The 17,217-nt window shown below is 36.0% G+C and overlaps 1 protein-coding gene across 1 annotated transcript in view; it reads right to left on the bottom strand.

Annotated features, from left to right (window-relative positions):
- The window catches only part of Reln (reelin), a 458,334-nt gene that overhangs the window by 247,132 nt on the left and 193,985 nt on the right, over positions 1–17,217 (bottom strand). Inside the window, exons 5-6 of the mRNA XM_069996300.1 lie at positions 6,229–6,261; positions 3,238–3,316 (exon numbers count right to left, since the gene is read on the bottom strand). Of these exons, the coding sequence (XP_069852401.1) occupies positions 3,238–3,316; positions 6,229–6,261 (112 nt within the window). The remainder of the gene's footprint in view (positions 1–3,237; positions 3,317–6,228; positions 6,262–17,217) is intronic.

Raw genomic sequence — 17,217 nt, 5'->3', positions numbered from 1 at the left:
AAACTCAGGGTTTGGGTACTTCCTGAGTTTTTCTGCTCTACCACTTGAGCCACAGCTTCAATTCTGGCGTTTTGGTGATTAAATGAAGATAAGAATCTCATAGCTGAGCGCTGGAGGTTCACATCTGTAATCCTAGCTACTAAGGAGGGCTGAGATCTGAGGATCATGGTTCAAAGCCAGCCAGAGCAGGAAAGTCCATGAGACTCTTATCTCCAATAAACCACCAGAAAACTGGAAGTAGTGCTGTGGCTCAAGTGGTAGCGCACTCGCCTTGAGCTGAAGAGCTCAGAGACAGCACTCAGGCCCAGAATTCAAACCCCACGACTGACAAAAAAAAAAAAAAAAAAAAAAAAGCCAAAACCAAAAAACAGACTCTGAAGTTATAAAGTATGAGAACTACCTGTAAGGTTCTATATCAGAGTAGGGTTTTGTTGCTTTATTGGAAATAACAAATGGGAATATTTGATTTTACTGGTGCTGTTTTCTGACTTCAGAGAGTTTGTACCTATTTTAAGGATATTTTAATGTCCTTGTTTTATTTTTTATTTTAATGCCTTTTAAAAATCATCTCTGTGATTCTTATTTTCATTGCTATCTATCCCATAGATTATGTAATGCAGATATATTTACTTTGATGTTTGTTTTTCATGAAATATAATTAAAGAAGACTTGAAGACTCAGTTAAATCAGATTAAGACTAATTCAGTAATAATGATTTTAATAATCATATTTGATTTTAGAAAAGACAGTCCACTGTGCAAATAAGTCACAGGAGAAAGAAGAGGAAAGGAAGCAGGATGTAAGGGAGGAAGAAAGAAGAAGGAAAGAAAAGAGAAAAAGGAGGAAATGGAGGGATAGTAGGGGGAAAGTGAATAAGGGAAGGAAAGGACAATGCCAGAGAAGGAGGGAAGAGAGCGGAAGTGAAGGAAAAACCACTTATGTACCGAACATAATATGAAATAGCATGATGCTAGACTTTTTCATCCTATCTAGCCTTAAAACAATGTTCAGAAGATAGTGTCTGCCCATTTTTTTAACTATAAGGAAGAGAACACAGAGAGAGGAAGCAGCTTTTTACTTCCCTCAGGGTACCCACTTGGCCAACTGCTTGAGGGTCAAATTGAACTGGCCTAATCTCACAGCCTGTGCCACCTTTTGTTCAATAGACATCTGTCAATGAGATGGTCATGGCCTCTGTTTGCCTTTAGAAAAATCTTAAAAGAAATTAAGTGAAGGGGATTGTATGCAATAAGAGTAAATTAAAACTACTCTGAAACTTATTTGATAGAAGACAGAACCACTTAAGTTTTTTTCTCTCTCTAAAAGTAGGAAAAACCATAGCTTAAGTAAAAGAGACACAAAATCCATAATTTTGGTCAATTAAGTACATAATAGATCAGTCATGGAAATGAGTGACACAAAACTCACATTTTATTGATTTAAAAAGCAACAGAATTTGAATCACATAAAAGCCACATTTTGTATTTATCAAGAAAATTCATGGAAGACCATGAGTTAGCCTGACCAAGATGAACTTACTTCCAAAGAAGCAAATGCATTAATAATATCTATATTAATGGAATACTTTAAAAGTCAAATATGATTAGAAGTAGAAAAATTTTCCTACATAAAAGTGGTACTTAGGAAGCTCTTTTTTCTTTTTTGCCTTTTGGATTATTTTTCCCTTCAGCATATGGTCTTGAGCTCGGGGCCTTACAATCTAGTTTAGCTTTTCCACTCAACTCTGGTGCTCTATCACTGAAGATTAGAGTCTCATAGATTTTTTTTCTAAGGCTGGCTTTGAACCATGATCTCAGATCTCAGTCTCCTAAGTAATTAGGATTACAGGTGTAAGCCATCAATGCCTGACTCCTTTTGATGCTTTTTGTTAACAAAAATTTTAATTTATTTTAAGAACTTTTTGTTTATAATATATTCATAAAGCAGTTAGTAGACTGTTTTCTTAGGAATATGAATTGTGAAGCTTTGTCATTGTCTAGTTAGGTAACATTTTATGTTTAAACTATTTAGATCTACATTTCTCTCTACAGAAGACATAAAAATTCCATTCATAGTACTGAAATCCCACTACTCTTATCTAAACGGCATCTTCAACTTTCAATCCAAAGGTTACAGTCTTTAAAAAGTCCCACCAAGAGACATCTTTCCTCACATTTAAGAATTCCAGTCTCCAATCAAGCTCTTTAAAATGTTGTTTCTACACTTTTCTCTAAACTATCAGCAAGTTGAAGGAACTGCAGTCCTATAAAACTTTGTATTTAAATAATTACTGCTAAACATTCATTAAAGCATATCATATGCTAACATCTGAGTTATTCTCTTTCTATTCTTGAGTACTTGAGTTTATATCACATAGAATTTCTTGACTTCCTCATCATATATCCAACAGTACAGAGCATCACAGAAAATTCAAATTCAGACACCCTTCCAAATTACACAGATAACAGTTCTGAATTGACAGGCCTAATCTTTCATGATCAGCAAAAAATACAATTAATTCAACATTTTTTGAAGAATGAGCTTCAGTTTGCTCTGAAAAATCCCATGGAGTTTAGACTTAAAACTGCCTTTCTTTTTTCTTTGTTGCAGTACTGGGGTTTGAACTCGCGGCCCATACTTGCAAGGCAAGTGCTCTACCCCTTGAACCACCATACCAGGCCTTTGAATAATGGCTGTTTTTTTTTTAAGATAGGGCTCTTGGGATGGCCTAGATTGTGATCTCCCTATTTGTGTTTTTCTGCTTCCCAAGTAGATAAGATTATATAGGCTTGAACATTTATCCCATCTTAAAAATGGGGAAGTATAAATAATGATGTAGCCCACTAACTTGAAATTATTTGGAACTATGATTCAAATCATTTGTCATTTCAACCAAAACATTTTCTTTTACTTGTCATCAAAAGGATTGTTGCACTCTAGCATAAATGTATCTTTTTATGTAAAGTAGTAAAACTGAAAAAAATCTTAACTATATTCATGTCTTTGAGGGGCAATTTAGGTTCAGTTCTTAAAGAAGTTAAGAAATAGATAGAAGATACAGTCTACACTAAGCCTATTCCATAGTTTAACAAGTCTCACTGATACCTTAGCACTAAAGAGCAATTTAAGTAACTGTTCCTTAAAGGACCAATCAGCATAATAGTTTTTTGTTGTTGTTGTTTCTTTCTTGTTTTTTGCATTTCAGAAACGAAAGCGAGGTATAGTCCTGTAACTTACCATATATTTGGATTTAATTCCAGTTGTGAGTAGGAGTCAAAATCATCTCGTAGGATAATACTGTCACTATGTATCTCAGCTGAAAGAAAAGGAAAGTGTTTAGAAAAGAATTATACTACAACAGTAAATTTAGCTAAACATGTAGCATTTATAAAGAATCATAGTATTTTAAGTTAATTTAAAATAAGTTGATTGTAGTTGTTTTTCCCCCCTAAATTTGAAGGGAGGAGGTTAAAAGCTTTGTGTTTAAGCACTTTTAAGTTTTAAATCCAGAGCCCCTGAAGAAAAATTGATCCACTGTCATAGGGGGTAAGGCAAAAAGACCTAGGTGAACACTATGAGAAGCCACACAGAATTTGTTTCTCGCACTGCTACATTATAACTGTCCCTGTCTCCCAAGAGACTGCCAAAGCAGATTCACTTTAAAGCATGAAGGGGATAGAATAATCTGCCCATTCACTGCTAGTCAAAGCCACTTATATTTATTGATTCATTTTCTCTTCTTTCCCCTCTTGCCCATGGCTTGCTTTTTTATTCACCCTATTTTTATGACTTCTTTTTACTTAGTGTACTTCAAATTGTTTACTTTGTTTACCCTCAGAACTGCATAGTAGAAATTATCTACATAAATAGGCAAAAATCCTTAAATAGAAGCAGTTTAAAAATCAGGAACAATGACGGCAAACCACCATGATTGGAAATATCACTACTCTTGAGAGCGTGTGAAACACCTATGTTTAAGTCTTAGAACGTTGGTCATGCCTAGAGTAGAGAATGTTTTCATAGACTGTATAGTATGGCTAGCTAGAACACAAGCATATTTGAGTTGTAAAAATTAATTAGTACTTTATAAGCCTGCTTGTCTGATTTCCCACTGTTTGTTTAAGAAGTTTGTTTCAGCTAATAGAAATTTTATGTTTCTTTTTTCCTTTGTAATTTTGTTAGGACTAGTTAACAGATGCCTGTTGGGACAATTGAAAGCAATTAGCAAAATAATAACGATGATTTTACTTTTTTTTTTTTGCAACAGTGGTATTTTATGTTTTTTTCTCCCCTGTGGGTTGGGGGCTCACTCAGTTATAATTCTCTGAACTCACTGGGTAATTAATATCTCTCCCAAGCGTCTGGAAGCATATTTTAAATTCTCTTTAGTGACATCCCCACCTATGGCAGTCCTCATCTCCTTTATACCAGGTATGCCAGCAGGCAGGCACATAACGAAGTCATGGAAACTAGTGAATCAGCATGTATTCAGAGCACTGGCTGCTCCAACTCAAAGCCTTAGGCATGAAGTACAGGGAGACTGGATATACATCGGAGGGAATGCTGCCATGCACTCTGTGCATGGGAGGGACTTAATGATTCCTCTGAGCAATTAGATGCAGTGTCTGAGATGCCTACAGGGTACAGCTCTGTCAGTTCTCAACCTGGCCGAGGCCTGGCTGAGCCACTGTGGATCACCAGCCTGTTTTGGCTGCCAGAAGGCATGCTTCTAAGCACTTACAGTCATCTGCCAAGTAAGAGGAGCCTCAAGCTGTAGCATTACATAAAAGTAGAGTTTCTCAAGGCAGACTTTCCAAAGAGAAAAATAAATTAATTGGGTTTGTAGGTTGAAAGGAAAAATCCCAAGAGACACGAAACTGACCTCTCTGGAGGTCCCACAGTGAGAGACATCTGAAAAGACTAGAAACAGCTAGGATAATTTTTTTTCACTTTAAAACAAGTCTTTGTGGACACAAATGAAAATTTTAACTCTTAAAGATTGTTTTTTGGAGACTTTTGCTTAAAAAAGGCAACTGTCAGCCTCATTGAATATTTATGTATTTCTTTATTTCCAAACAGCTAAAAATTTTAAAGTGTATACTTTATAATTTTACTTAATCCTCGTATCTATGAAAAAAGATAGTATTTGTTAATTCCATATTCACATGGAGAAAGCAAGGCACAGAAAGATTAAGTATTTGTTGCTCAATGTCATGCCAATAAGTTAATCCCAGACAGTGTAGCCTAACTGAGATATCTTAATGTATATCTGTCTGTCTTTTGTAGTACTAGAGTATGAACTTGGTTTGGGGCTTGTTAGGTAGACATGATACTGTTTGAGCCATGCCACCAGCTTGTTTTACTCTTTTTTTTGAGATAAGGTATTAGTTTTTTTACTGAACCAGCCTGGACTATGGTCTTCCTATTTATATTCCTGACTATAGCTGGGATACCAGGTATACACTATTGTGTCCAGTATGTTTCTGTAGAGGTGGGGTCTTGTGAACTTTTTTTGTCTAGGCTGGGCTGGAACTATGATCCTTCTGATTTCAACATCCCATGCAGCTGGATGACAAGTGAGTGCTACGTTATTGGTTGATCTGGGGGGTCTAGTAAATTTTTTTCCTGAACTGGCTTTAAGTCACAGTTCTCTTGATCTTCATTCACCATGACATGAGCCACTAGCAACTAGCTACAATCTGTATTATTAAACCATTGTGCAACATTGCCTTGAAAAGTGTATATAAAATTGAAAAAAAATTTAAAAGCTGATTGCTACTTAAAGAGCCTCCTTTGGTGTTCAAAAAAGTTACTGAATCATTTCTTTTTTTGCAGCCTACTAAGTTGAGCAGGAATCAGAAATCTGACATGCCCTCTGCTCTTCCACATTCATGGCTCCTTATTGCCTCTAGACTTGAGTAACTTGTGATGGGTAGAAGCTTTGGGGAAAATGCATCATTCCAACCTTCAGCCACAAGATGACACTGAAAAGGATTCTAGGAGGGAGGGCACTGACAGGTATGAAAGTCCCTGCCAAGCTGCTAGCTGGGCAGCATGATTGCTTCCCTGGAAGGTTCTATGTTCAGTCTGGACCTGAGTCTAATTTCAGTGAATGACCAGCAAATTAGGGAGGGCAAAGATTCCTCACCTCTATAACACCTGCCAACAGAACTCAAAGACAGAAACAAGATCACCAAGGCTGAAGATATTAAAGCTTTAAATACTTACCTAGATGTGGATGTGCACTGGCCTCTGTTGGAGCTGGACCAAGAGAATGAAAGAGAAAGATAATGATTAACAACAAAGAAAATCCACAAATGTAGCTAACAAGCACAACTGCAACTATGAAACTTAAGTTGCACTAAACAGACCAAATGGCTAGATATTTTAAGGAAACAAGACAAAAACAAGTGCTAATAACTATTCTAATAGTGATGGAAATCTCTATTTAGCTATATTATTTAAAAATAATTGTTCCCTCCTGAATGAAGAAGAGTTGCACGGAGAACAACCATTTATTATATAGACTTAGTCTGATTCCCTTAGACAATATAACCATGATGGGATAGGGCTATGCCAAAACATTCTTGAGCATAATTTACATGGAAGGTACTGTACAGGAATTAGGGAAATGCAAACTAAAAGCACGATCCTGGACCTCAGAGAACTCACTGCTAAATAGGACAATTAGTGTTATGGCAGTGTTGGAGGAATCCCTCATAAGGAGAGAAGACAAGGGAGAGATGTTAAATCCTGGCTGACTAGAGAATGAGAGGTATCAAGAAACGTCTTCACTGAAGACAATTTTTCTGCTGGATGTTGAGCCTAGTAAGAAGTAAGCAGAGGTAAGTAATGGAGAGAATGGCTTGATGGGCTAACCACAAATTCTGTAAGACTGAACGAAAGATTAAGAGTAGGGAACAGAGACAATGATACTGGAGGTATTGACAGGATAAGATCATGGAATTGAATGCTAAGCAAGTTGGACTTAACCATAAAGTCCTGATGATCCCCCAAACATCTACAAGAGAAAGACAATGCATTCAAATACGCATTTGTAGAAAAATGCACTGAAAAAGTGTGGACACATGGGATACTACCCTGTTTGTATTTTGCTTATACTGTTTTCCTCAATGGATTTTTAAGTCTGTTAAGAAATACCTAGTCATTATCTGAAAAACAGAGTTATGATGTAGATGTTTTTAAATCTCATATCTGTCAAAGAAAAATTTCAACTAAATATGAAAATGTGTTCCTAACAAAATCAACAGCACTACAGTTAGATGAAAAATTCAGACTCCACAGCATTTTTAAAAAAGAAACTGATATTTGTCTTATCAGTTCATATTAACATATACATATTGAAAAATATTTGTATTTAGTTTTGGGAGCAGATTCTATGTGTTGTAGATATTGTTGGTAAAACCTTTTAGCATGCATACACACAATGATCTCTTTTATGGAACTCTTGAAAAAATGAAAAAAATTAAAGATCTTATATTTTGTGTCAGTGTTTTCTTGGTTAATTTGTAGTATAATTTCACAAAGAATTACTAAATTGTTTATTCTAATGAAATATTTTCTTGGGGCTGGGAAGGTGGCTCAGTGGTAGAGCACTTGCCTTGCATGCTCGAGGCCCTGGGTTCGATTCCTCAGCACCACATAAGAAAAAAGCCGGAAGTGGCGCTGTGGCTCAAGTGACAGAGTGCTAACCTTGAGCTGAAGAGCTGAGGGACAGTGCCCAGGCCCAGAGTTCAGGCCCCACGACCGGACTCAAAAAAAAAAAAAAAAAAAAAAAGAAATATTTTCTTGAAACAAAATGCTTGTCAATTACTCATCAAAGACAAAAACATGGCAGGATGATGTATGTTCTTTACAGTAGCATACTGTGTATGGACAAACTGAATTGAAGCAATCAGAAAGACAAGAGTTTGCAAACTAGAAGGAAAAGTAAAAAAAAAATTCTGTTGAAGCCAAAGCTTTTTGCATTTTCCTCAATATCTGGAAGACTTAAACCAAGTTCCAAGTACTATCCAAACTTGTCTGCAAAAATTTACTAGAAATTTTTGAATAATTTCTTATTGATAATAACTTTGAAATTACCTTTGTGACATAGGTTTTAAAAAAACAAAACAAAGTAAATAAATTTACTCTGATACTTAGAGCTTTGAAATGTATCTATGCTTTTGCATCAAAGGTAAATCAATACTTCTAGAAAATGAGCAAATTTTGTCAATGATAATGTCATGTTAATGGAAAATGGTTTTTTTGACATTCAATCCAGTTATTGAAAGTCTTCAGGTAAGTATGTGAAGCTACTTTCAAATGGACATTTAATGAAATCTTAGACCAAGTATTGTAACACTTAAGATTCACTCTAACATTAGAAGGATATCTTTAGGAGAAGATCATAAGGGCTCAAAAGCTATGTGCATATGATCATAGAATATGATGCTTATAGAAATTAACTCTAAGAAATGGAAACAAGAATGTTTTGGTTTTTACTGTTTGCCGATTTTTTTCTCTTTTTTCTTTGGTTTTTCCCTTTTGTCACTGTTTTTGATTTCTGTACACTTTGTCTTCTGTATAAGTTTATCTGATTTGGGGAGCGGAAGGAGAAGCACAGAAACAGTGGGACATAGGGGGAACCAATCTAGCAGTGATATTCACTAGATGCTATATTAAAAATGAACTATACAACTTGGTGGGGGAGGGCAGTCAGGAGGGGTAAAACTGGGAGAGGATGAGGAAGAGGGTAACACTGTTCAAAAAGAAATATACTCTTGCCTGATTTATATAACTGTAACTCCTCTGTATATCACCTGTACAATAAACTTGAAAAAAATGCACCCTAAGGGTGGGGCACTGGTCCTTCAATGCCTATAATCCTTATTAAGAAGGCTGAGATCTGAGGATCACAGTTCAAAGGCAGCCCAGGCAAAAAAAAGTCTTCAAGACTCTTATCCCCAATTAACTATCAAAAAGCTGGAAGTAGAGCTGTGGCTAAAGTGCCTGTAAGCAAAGCAGCTCAGGACCTGAGGCTAAGCCTAAAAACCAGCATACACACACACACACACACACACACACACACACACACACACACACACACACACACACACACACACACACACAGACACACACACACACACACACACACAGATATATTCTAAGTATTAAATACACACCAGATTTTGGAGTCTTAGCATAAAAAAGAATGCAAAATTTCACATTAATAATTTTATTTTGACCATATTACATTGAAATTCTTAATATTTTATATATTCTGCAATACAATATATTGTCAAATTAACTTCCCGTATTTCCTTTTTTATTTTTGTGGCAACTATAAAAATATTTAGTATTATAAATAGGGTTCATATTCTTGTATTGGACCATGCTGAATTACAAGTAGGAGAGATGTCTGTACTGAGCTCTATGGAGGAATTATTGCCACACAAAAGGTGGGGGACTTATGAAAGGAAAATCATGTTGCTTAGGGACAATGCATGCAGGGCAGGCCATGTGAGGCCCATGAAATCATTTGGTACATGACAGAATAGACATGTATGCTTCTTGTCAGCTGCCTACAGTTGTCTGTCCCTATTGATAATTTTGCATGTCCTGTGAATAATGCTATACATACAATAGTCTTTGGCAGAAAAAAGATTCCCCATACCTAGAAGTAGAATTTATTTAGGTTCTTTAAAAAAATCAGAAATGATAGTTTGGCTTCATTTTTTAAAATTGTATTTTTATTATCTTAAAGTAGTTGTAAAAAGTAGTTGCCTTTCAACAAATCAGTTTATAAGTATAATGCATCTTGATTGATGGATGTCACCCTTTTCATCATTCTCTCCCATCCCTTCCAACCCATCCCTCATCTCAATTTTCTGAATTTCATAGAATATTCATTGACGCCACTACCCCTTCCAAAAACAGTTGAATCCACTGACAACTTAGAATAGGCTTTATGGAAAAAAATTTGTAGTATTTAATTTTCTCAAAGGTTATTCTCTTTAATGGATGTACTTTTCTTTCAACTAACTTAATCTAGAAGGGAACTTTTATGCAATTATGTGACTTCAAAATACAGTCAGTACTTCAGCAAACTTGATAAATAAATGATTATAAAAGATTGAGACCAACACACTAGACAGAAAAAGAGACAGAATGCCTGAAAATGAATTGGGAGTTTTTTTTTAAGTTTTTGAGTCAGATAATCACACATATATAGATATATGATGACAGATAATTCTTACAAATCCAGGTGTTATATTACAGGAACATATATCCTGAATCATTTTGGAATTCAAAGGCCCCAGGTAGTTTTGCCTCAGGTATCTCTTCACCTAATTTGAAATTCAAATGTATTAAATTTCCAAAGCTAAATATGACAAATTAGACATGGTCTGTGAAGTTAGTATTTAATGAGCTATGAACCTAGACTTTCATCTCCCCAGGAATAATTTCTTTATTACTTTTTATATTTTATTGCAATAAAGCACCATTTGACCTTCAAGTATGATAATTAAGCTTCCAAAAATGTTATAAATTTAGAATAAAAATAGTTCTCTCTGTGTTCAGGAACATACTTATGATCAGTATAAAAGATGACCTAATATTTAAAGATAGTTAAATTATACACAGAAGCAGCAATATTAACAATTATTTTTCTCTTTCCCCTTCTCATTTCCCACCTTGATTTGATTTGTGTTTTGTAACAGTTTATCATTTTTCATATTATAAAATAAACTGGATAGGAACAAAACACAGATCTATCTTTATTACCTATGATTGGGGAACAGAAAGAACTCTTTCAGATTTATCCTTTAAGATTTATTCTACTGTGAACTGTCAATAATAGAACCTTAATGATTAAAACTTATGATTCCTTGTCTTACTGTCTTATGCCCACATCTTTTCTGGGGAAGATAGTCATACAATTTCTTTAAAAATCTGTCTTCAATATGAATGAAGTTTTTAAGTAAAAATTTAAAATATATAACAACCAACTACTTAAATTTTTGATGAGTTTTTATTTTTAAAAATATTGCTGCTTTTGAAGATATGCAATTACCAGCTGGATAAATGATAGAGGAAGGTCAGTTGTGAGTTGACTGGAAGCCAGAGCACAGTTATGTTTTTAAAACCATTCAGAGATAGGAGGAATGAAGAGAAATACAAGGTGGAGGAGCTATGGAAAGAGAAGCAAGGATGATCCAGAGAGGGCCAGGAAAGCCAGATTACCCTGGGGTTTTCAGGCTGAGAGTGACAAACTGGTTTGTGTCTAGGAGCATCTTAATAAATGGATGGAAAAACTGAACCAAAAAAGTAGCAGTAGGCATGAAAAGAGGATTGGTCTAAGCAATATTAAGGTTATTCTTAAGAACATTGAGTATAGGCATGGAAAACAAAGGAATGAACAAAAAATGTTATCTGGGTTTTAGTGTAATGCTGGATGTTTATGAAGTCATGAACTAGAACTGTAGCAAAAAGGATGCAGATTTAGAAAAAAGTAAAGTCCAAGTTAGAGTATATTAAGATCAGGGTACTAAAAACAGTTCTGAATATAATGAAGACAGCTAACATTCACAGAATATCGATGTACTACCCACCATGCCATCATGGCATTCAATCCTTATGTCTTTATTATGTTCCTTCTAGGTAGAGAATATTGTGCCAGGCTTTTGGGAATGAGTGGGATGGCTCATAATGTCAGTGTTATTATTCTCTCTATCTTAAAAATGAGTAAACTGAGTCTCAGAAACATTACGTAGCCAGAAAGTACAAGAACATAATTTAAAAACAAGAAATAGCTATAAACTCTATGTCCTCAAACTTTCTGAGTCAACACCAGGCAAATGGGCAGAATGTGAGAGATAAACCATAGTTGTGCATGAGATGACCAGAGTCAATAGAAGAATATGAGAAGCTCAAGAATGGGGCCACTACCAGATCCAAAATACACAGTGGAGAAAGCAGAAGAACCCACAAAGAAACTGAGAAAGAGCAAGGAAGTCAGACACTATGAAGACCAGAGTCCTTTGAACTAGCTGGCATCTTAGTAGATTAGAGAAGACCGTGTGAATGTCGGTTTCCACCATGTGCTGATAGTAGGCCAGATGTCAGGTTAGGAGTAATGCTGAAGATCAAGCAGTGCTTTTTCAAGAAGCTGAAGTGTGAAGGAGAAAAATAATCAGAGAGTATATTCAAAGGATCTCTGAAGAACAAGATACTAAAGCTACAAAAATGAAAAAATAAATAAGAGGACAAGGTTATTGGAACAAGGGCCTTAGAGAATATGGGCAGAATGTCTTTCCATGAGTTTATGTATTTCTGTAAATGCATTTTGGTCCTACTCACCTGAGTTTGAACTAGCATACCTATATTTAAGCTATTTAAGAACAGGGGTATGACACAGCCTTGTATTGTCACACAACTCCCTTGGGTTTGATATGGTGTCAACACATATGCCTTGTAGGGACAGATGGCAGTGTGCACTAATTAATACTAATACATTCAAATTTCTAACAACTTGATTACAGAACTGTATACTGTTATACATATCTTCACATGTGTACTAAAATAAGATTGGACTAATGCACTATATGAAATAGTATTTCACAAGTCAAAACAAAATTGTGATTTTCTAGATTCAAACTTAGGTTTTGTCCTTCAAAATATGGGGAAATGAAGCAAATTACATGGCAGCATGAGTGGAAAACAGATTTCTATAGGCATTCAGAAGATGCCAATGTCAAATTCTTCTCTGACATAAATCTTCCTCTTTTGACTTTGGGCTGGATAAAGCTGTTAAGTAGCAATGTATACAGCCTTCAGACCCAAAAAGAAGGCTGTTTAAATCTATGATCAATCACCTTAAAATAATCAGCATCAGTCCAAAGTATCTTTTTTGGCAAATTAAAAAATAGCCAGACCCACCCACATCCAGTAAGAAGAAATTTTATTATGGCCACATGTGTCAACTCTTCGTCATTCTCCTTAATCTTGCCTGTTTTGAATATCACTTGGGGATACTTTTGTCTGCCATATCCCCAGGAGGGCTTTAGTTCCTTTCATATCAGGTAGTTAGTGAGACCTTGAAGCAAGACTGAAGGATTCCTGATGTCTTCCCTGAGCCTCTTAATCCAGCTCTCTACAGATGGGATGAATAGGAAATTCAAACTACAAAACAGATGTCTTTGCCCAGCAATGTTTAAGACTAGGAAAATTCAAATGAATCACATTAGATTTTTCCCTGCAACACAGTCAAATAAATACGGTAAAACACACTTGTGACTATGAAAGAGAAACAAATTGATTAATAAAGACTATGCATTGCAAGGTACTCGAAAGATATTCATAACATAAGCTATTAAGTAACAAGGCTATGGCCATGGAAAACTTTACAGCCTACACTTTGTACAATAATGGGATATAAAAGGTCCACTTAAAAATTCAGGTACAGTTCAACAGTGAAACCCATTAGACATGATGTTGGAATGAACTTGGAGGGAGAAGGAAATCAGGAAGGAAAAACCTGGGAGAGAATGAGGAGAGAGGGGGTAACATTGTTCAAAAGGAAATGTATTCATTACCTCACTTAGGTAATCTGTACATCTGTACAGATGTACATCACTTTTATGATATATTGTTCTTAATTTAGGTACATATCCCTCAGGGAGATTTGGTAAATCAGCTGCATCTTCTGGAATCATCTAGATCAGATCAAAGCATCACTGACCCAATCACATGTTATATAGACAATCTATTACCAATGACAGACTAATATTCAGTGCTTTGACTTTATGATTTCTTAATAATCTTGTATTCTCAAATGTCATGAATATCCACACTGTGTTGTGAAACAATGTCTTTATTAATTGGCTTAAGACATAAATTCTAGTTCATATTTCAAGAGCTCTCTCCAGTACTCTGTGTTTAGGTAGAGTCTGAGTATGACCCAAAGATTCATGTGCTAGGAGCTTAGTCCCAGGTTGATGTTATTAAGGTGATGGAACCCTTAAGAGACCTTGTGGAAGTTAGTTAAGTCATCGGGGCATGCCTTTGGAAGGGATAAAAAATAGTATTTATTTATTTATATCCAATTTTAGTGATCAAACCTGGGGACTCACATATTGTTACTACTTACTAGCTCTACCACTGAGCTGCCTCCCCAGCACTAAGAGGAACTCTTTATTCTGAAAAAGTTAAAAACCCTCTACGTGTTATGGAGTTGTTTATTAAACTCTTCCTTCCCTTTAGCTCACAACTTAAGTAAACTTTTGCTAACTTAAATCACTTAAAAATTCCATAGTTTGGGGTCTGAATGAAGTGTCTGTGATCCAATGCAAGTAGAAAACATATTCATGCTTTCTACCATTCACTGATTTGAGGGTGAGGAACAGTAGCAGAATTGCTGAGGCTGGCAGAAAAATAGCCAAGTTTTTCTTTTTGCACCAGCTGTAAGCCTGACCTCCCTCTCCTGCCCCCCACAACACAAAACACTTGCCTTTAGTTATAGCCACTTCCATAAACCCAAGAACAGAGAATTCCAGTATGGTTTGTAAATGGCATACACCCTTCGGGGCATGACTGGTGTCAGAACGCTAAGTCTGCCATCTGGCCTTGCTAAACAATCAATGTGTGTGTTTGAACAGGGTATGCCAAGAAGCTCACAGGACAATACATATATACACCCACCGTTATTCTCACTGCTCCATCCTCCACTGTGATTTGTACACATGACTGCACCAGCAGTCATTACCTTCACACTGGATACTCCTGTCTTAGCAGGTGAACTTACAAGGGCTCTAAAAAGTATGTATTCTCTCTTAGGTTTACAGAAAATTGGGCAGTAGTAATAATCTGTCTTTTTAAATCAAAGCTGGGGTCCTGAGGCTTTTCATGTTTATTTTTTGAAAGTTAAGAATCTATGGAGATGGGTTTAGTGGTATTTGCCTGCAATTCCAGCCACTCAGAAGTGTTAGGGGGATCATTGTCAAAGGCTGGCCTGGGCAATGGCATGAGATTCTATCTGAAAAACAAACTAAAAGCAAAAAGACTAGAGATGTTGCTTAAGTGGAGGTAGAATCATTTAGTAAGTGCAAGACTCCAGTGCCACTCACTGGGCTGTGAGTCCAGTGATTTGCATTCAAGCCCTTGCTACTTATGACTAGTGTATATTTTGTCCACTTTCTTGGCTTTGTTGCTTAGTGTACAGAAAAGGACACTAAAGTTCTGTGATCATAGCATAGATTCAAATAAATCCAACCTCAATCTTTGTATACTACATTCATATTAATAATTTCCATAGCACTATTTTATGTGATTCACAGGCATGTATTTTAGCTTTGCAGCAAAAATTTTTGTGAAAGGCAGATCTCTTCTAGGTCCTTTCAAAACTTTAATGTGTCCTAAAAGTTCTTCTACCTTTGATTGATCTTCTCTAACAATAAATACTTCACCATCACTTTAAAATCACTTAGTGACATTTTGGACAAATTTCCAGATAGTTAAAATGGCTAACTCTTTTGCCCATTCTTGAACTTTGATCCAATAGCACCTTCTTAGAGATTTATTACACTCTTTGCTGCATATTTAAAATCCGGATATGCCTCTTCCTCCTCCTTCTTACCTTCTCTATTTTCAGGGTTTTTTTTCCCCCTGTAGCTTCCAACATGGTATCATATGAACACACATATTATATCTTATATTTATTTTCTTTCTTCTCTTGGAATGTAGTCTACATAAGAGTAGGCATCTTTTCTCTGCTCAATGATGTATCCCAGTACCTATCCTAAACCAGAGCCTGGTCCTGTGATAGATATTCAATAATCTTGGTGAACACTAAATGCTAAGTAATTTGTTCTGTTTTTTTTTTACTGTTATTTTAAGGCCAAAGGGAGCATACAGTCTAACCTACATATACGTGTGCACACACCACCACCACCAACAACAACAACCCTAGAGATGAGAAAATGCTGGCTTCTTGTTTGCACTGTGACATGTCAGAATTCAGCTGCTGTGTTTATAACTACTTAGGACATTAGATTCAAGGAAGAGCTGTGAACGTCCCTGAATCTGGTCTAGTGACCAAGAACATTAAGGGGATTCTTTAGAGTTTATGTGAACATTTGTGAATAATTCTAGCATATACATATACAACCTGAGGATCAATGTAAGGAATATTGCTTTGGTAAAAACTATGTCTTCTAAGCCTCTTCAGTAAATGGTGCTGGCAAAATTGGTATACTACTTGTAGAAAACTAAAGCTAGATCCTTATATATCAACCTGCGCCAGAATCAACTCCAAATGCATCAAAGATCTCGGAGTTAAAACAGACACTCTCAAAACATTACAGTATGGAATAGGAGAAACCCTAGGTCTCCTTGGCACAGGCTGCAATTTTCTTAATAGAGACCCAGAAATAAACAAATAAAAGAAAGGTTGGACAAATGAGACTGCATGAAATTGTAGAGTTTCTGCATGGAAAAGGACATAGCTATCAAGATCAATAGAAAGCCCATGGATTGGGAGAAGATCTTCATTAGCCATACAATGGACAAGGGTCTCATACTAAAATATACGTGGAACACAAAAATTTAAATCCCCCAACAACAAATTTTCAAAGAAACAACTGTCCAATAAATAAGTGGGCTAAAGACTTAAAGAGAAACTTCTCTGAAGAGGAAAGAAGGATGGGCAATAGACACATGAAGAAATGTTCAACCTCTCTAGCCATAAAAGAAATGCAAATCAAAACAATACCTCATCCGAGTTAGAATGGCTATAATCAAGAACTCTAATAACAACAGATGCTGGAGGGGATGTGGACAGAAGGAACCTTACTGCATTGTTGGTGGGAGTGTAAACTTGTTCAACCACTTTGGAAAGCAGTATGGAGGTTCCTCAAAAGACTCCACATAGAGCTCCCCTATGACCCAACAATCCCACTTTTGGGCATTTACCCAAATGTTCACGAACAAGACCACACTAAAGCTACCAGCATGACTATGTTTATTGCAGCATTATTTACCATAGCTAAGATATGGAACCAACCCAGATGCCCCTCAGTAGATGAATGGATCAAGAAAATGTGGTATATATACACAATGGAATTCTATGCCTCCATCAGAAAGAATGGCATTGCCCCATTTGTTAGGAAATAGAAAGACTTGGAAAAATTATATTAAGTGAAGTAAGCCAGGCCCAAA

The sequence above is a fragment of the Dipodomys merriami genome, unplaced genomic scaffold, assembly GCF_024711535.1.
Source record: "Dipodomys merriami isolate MVZ:Mamm:240054 unplaced genomic scaffold, mDipMer1.0.p SCAF_5, whole genome shotgun sequence".
Lineage (NCBI taxonomy): Eukaryota > Metazoa > Chordata > Mammalia > Rodentia > Heteromyidae > Dipodomys > Dipodomys merriami.
This window is presented reverse-complemented; position numbering and strand designations above follow the sequence as displayed.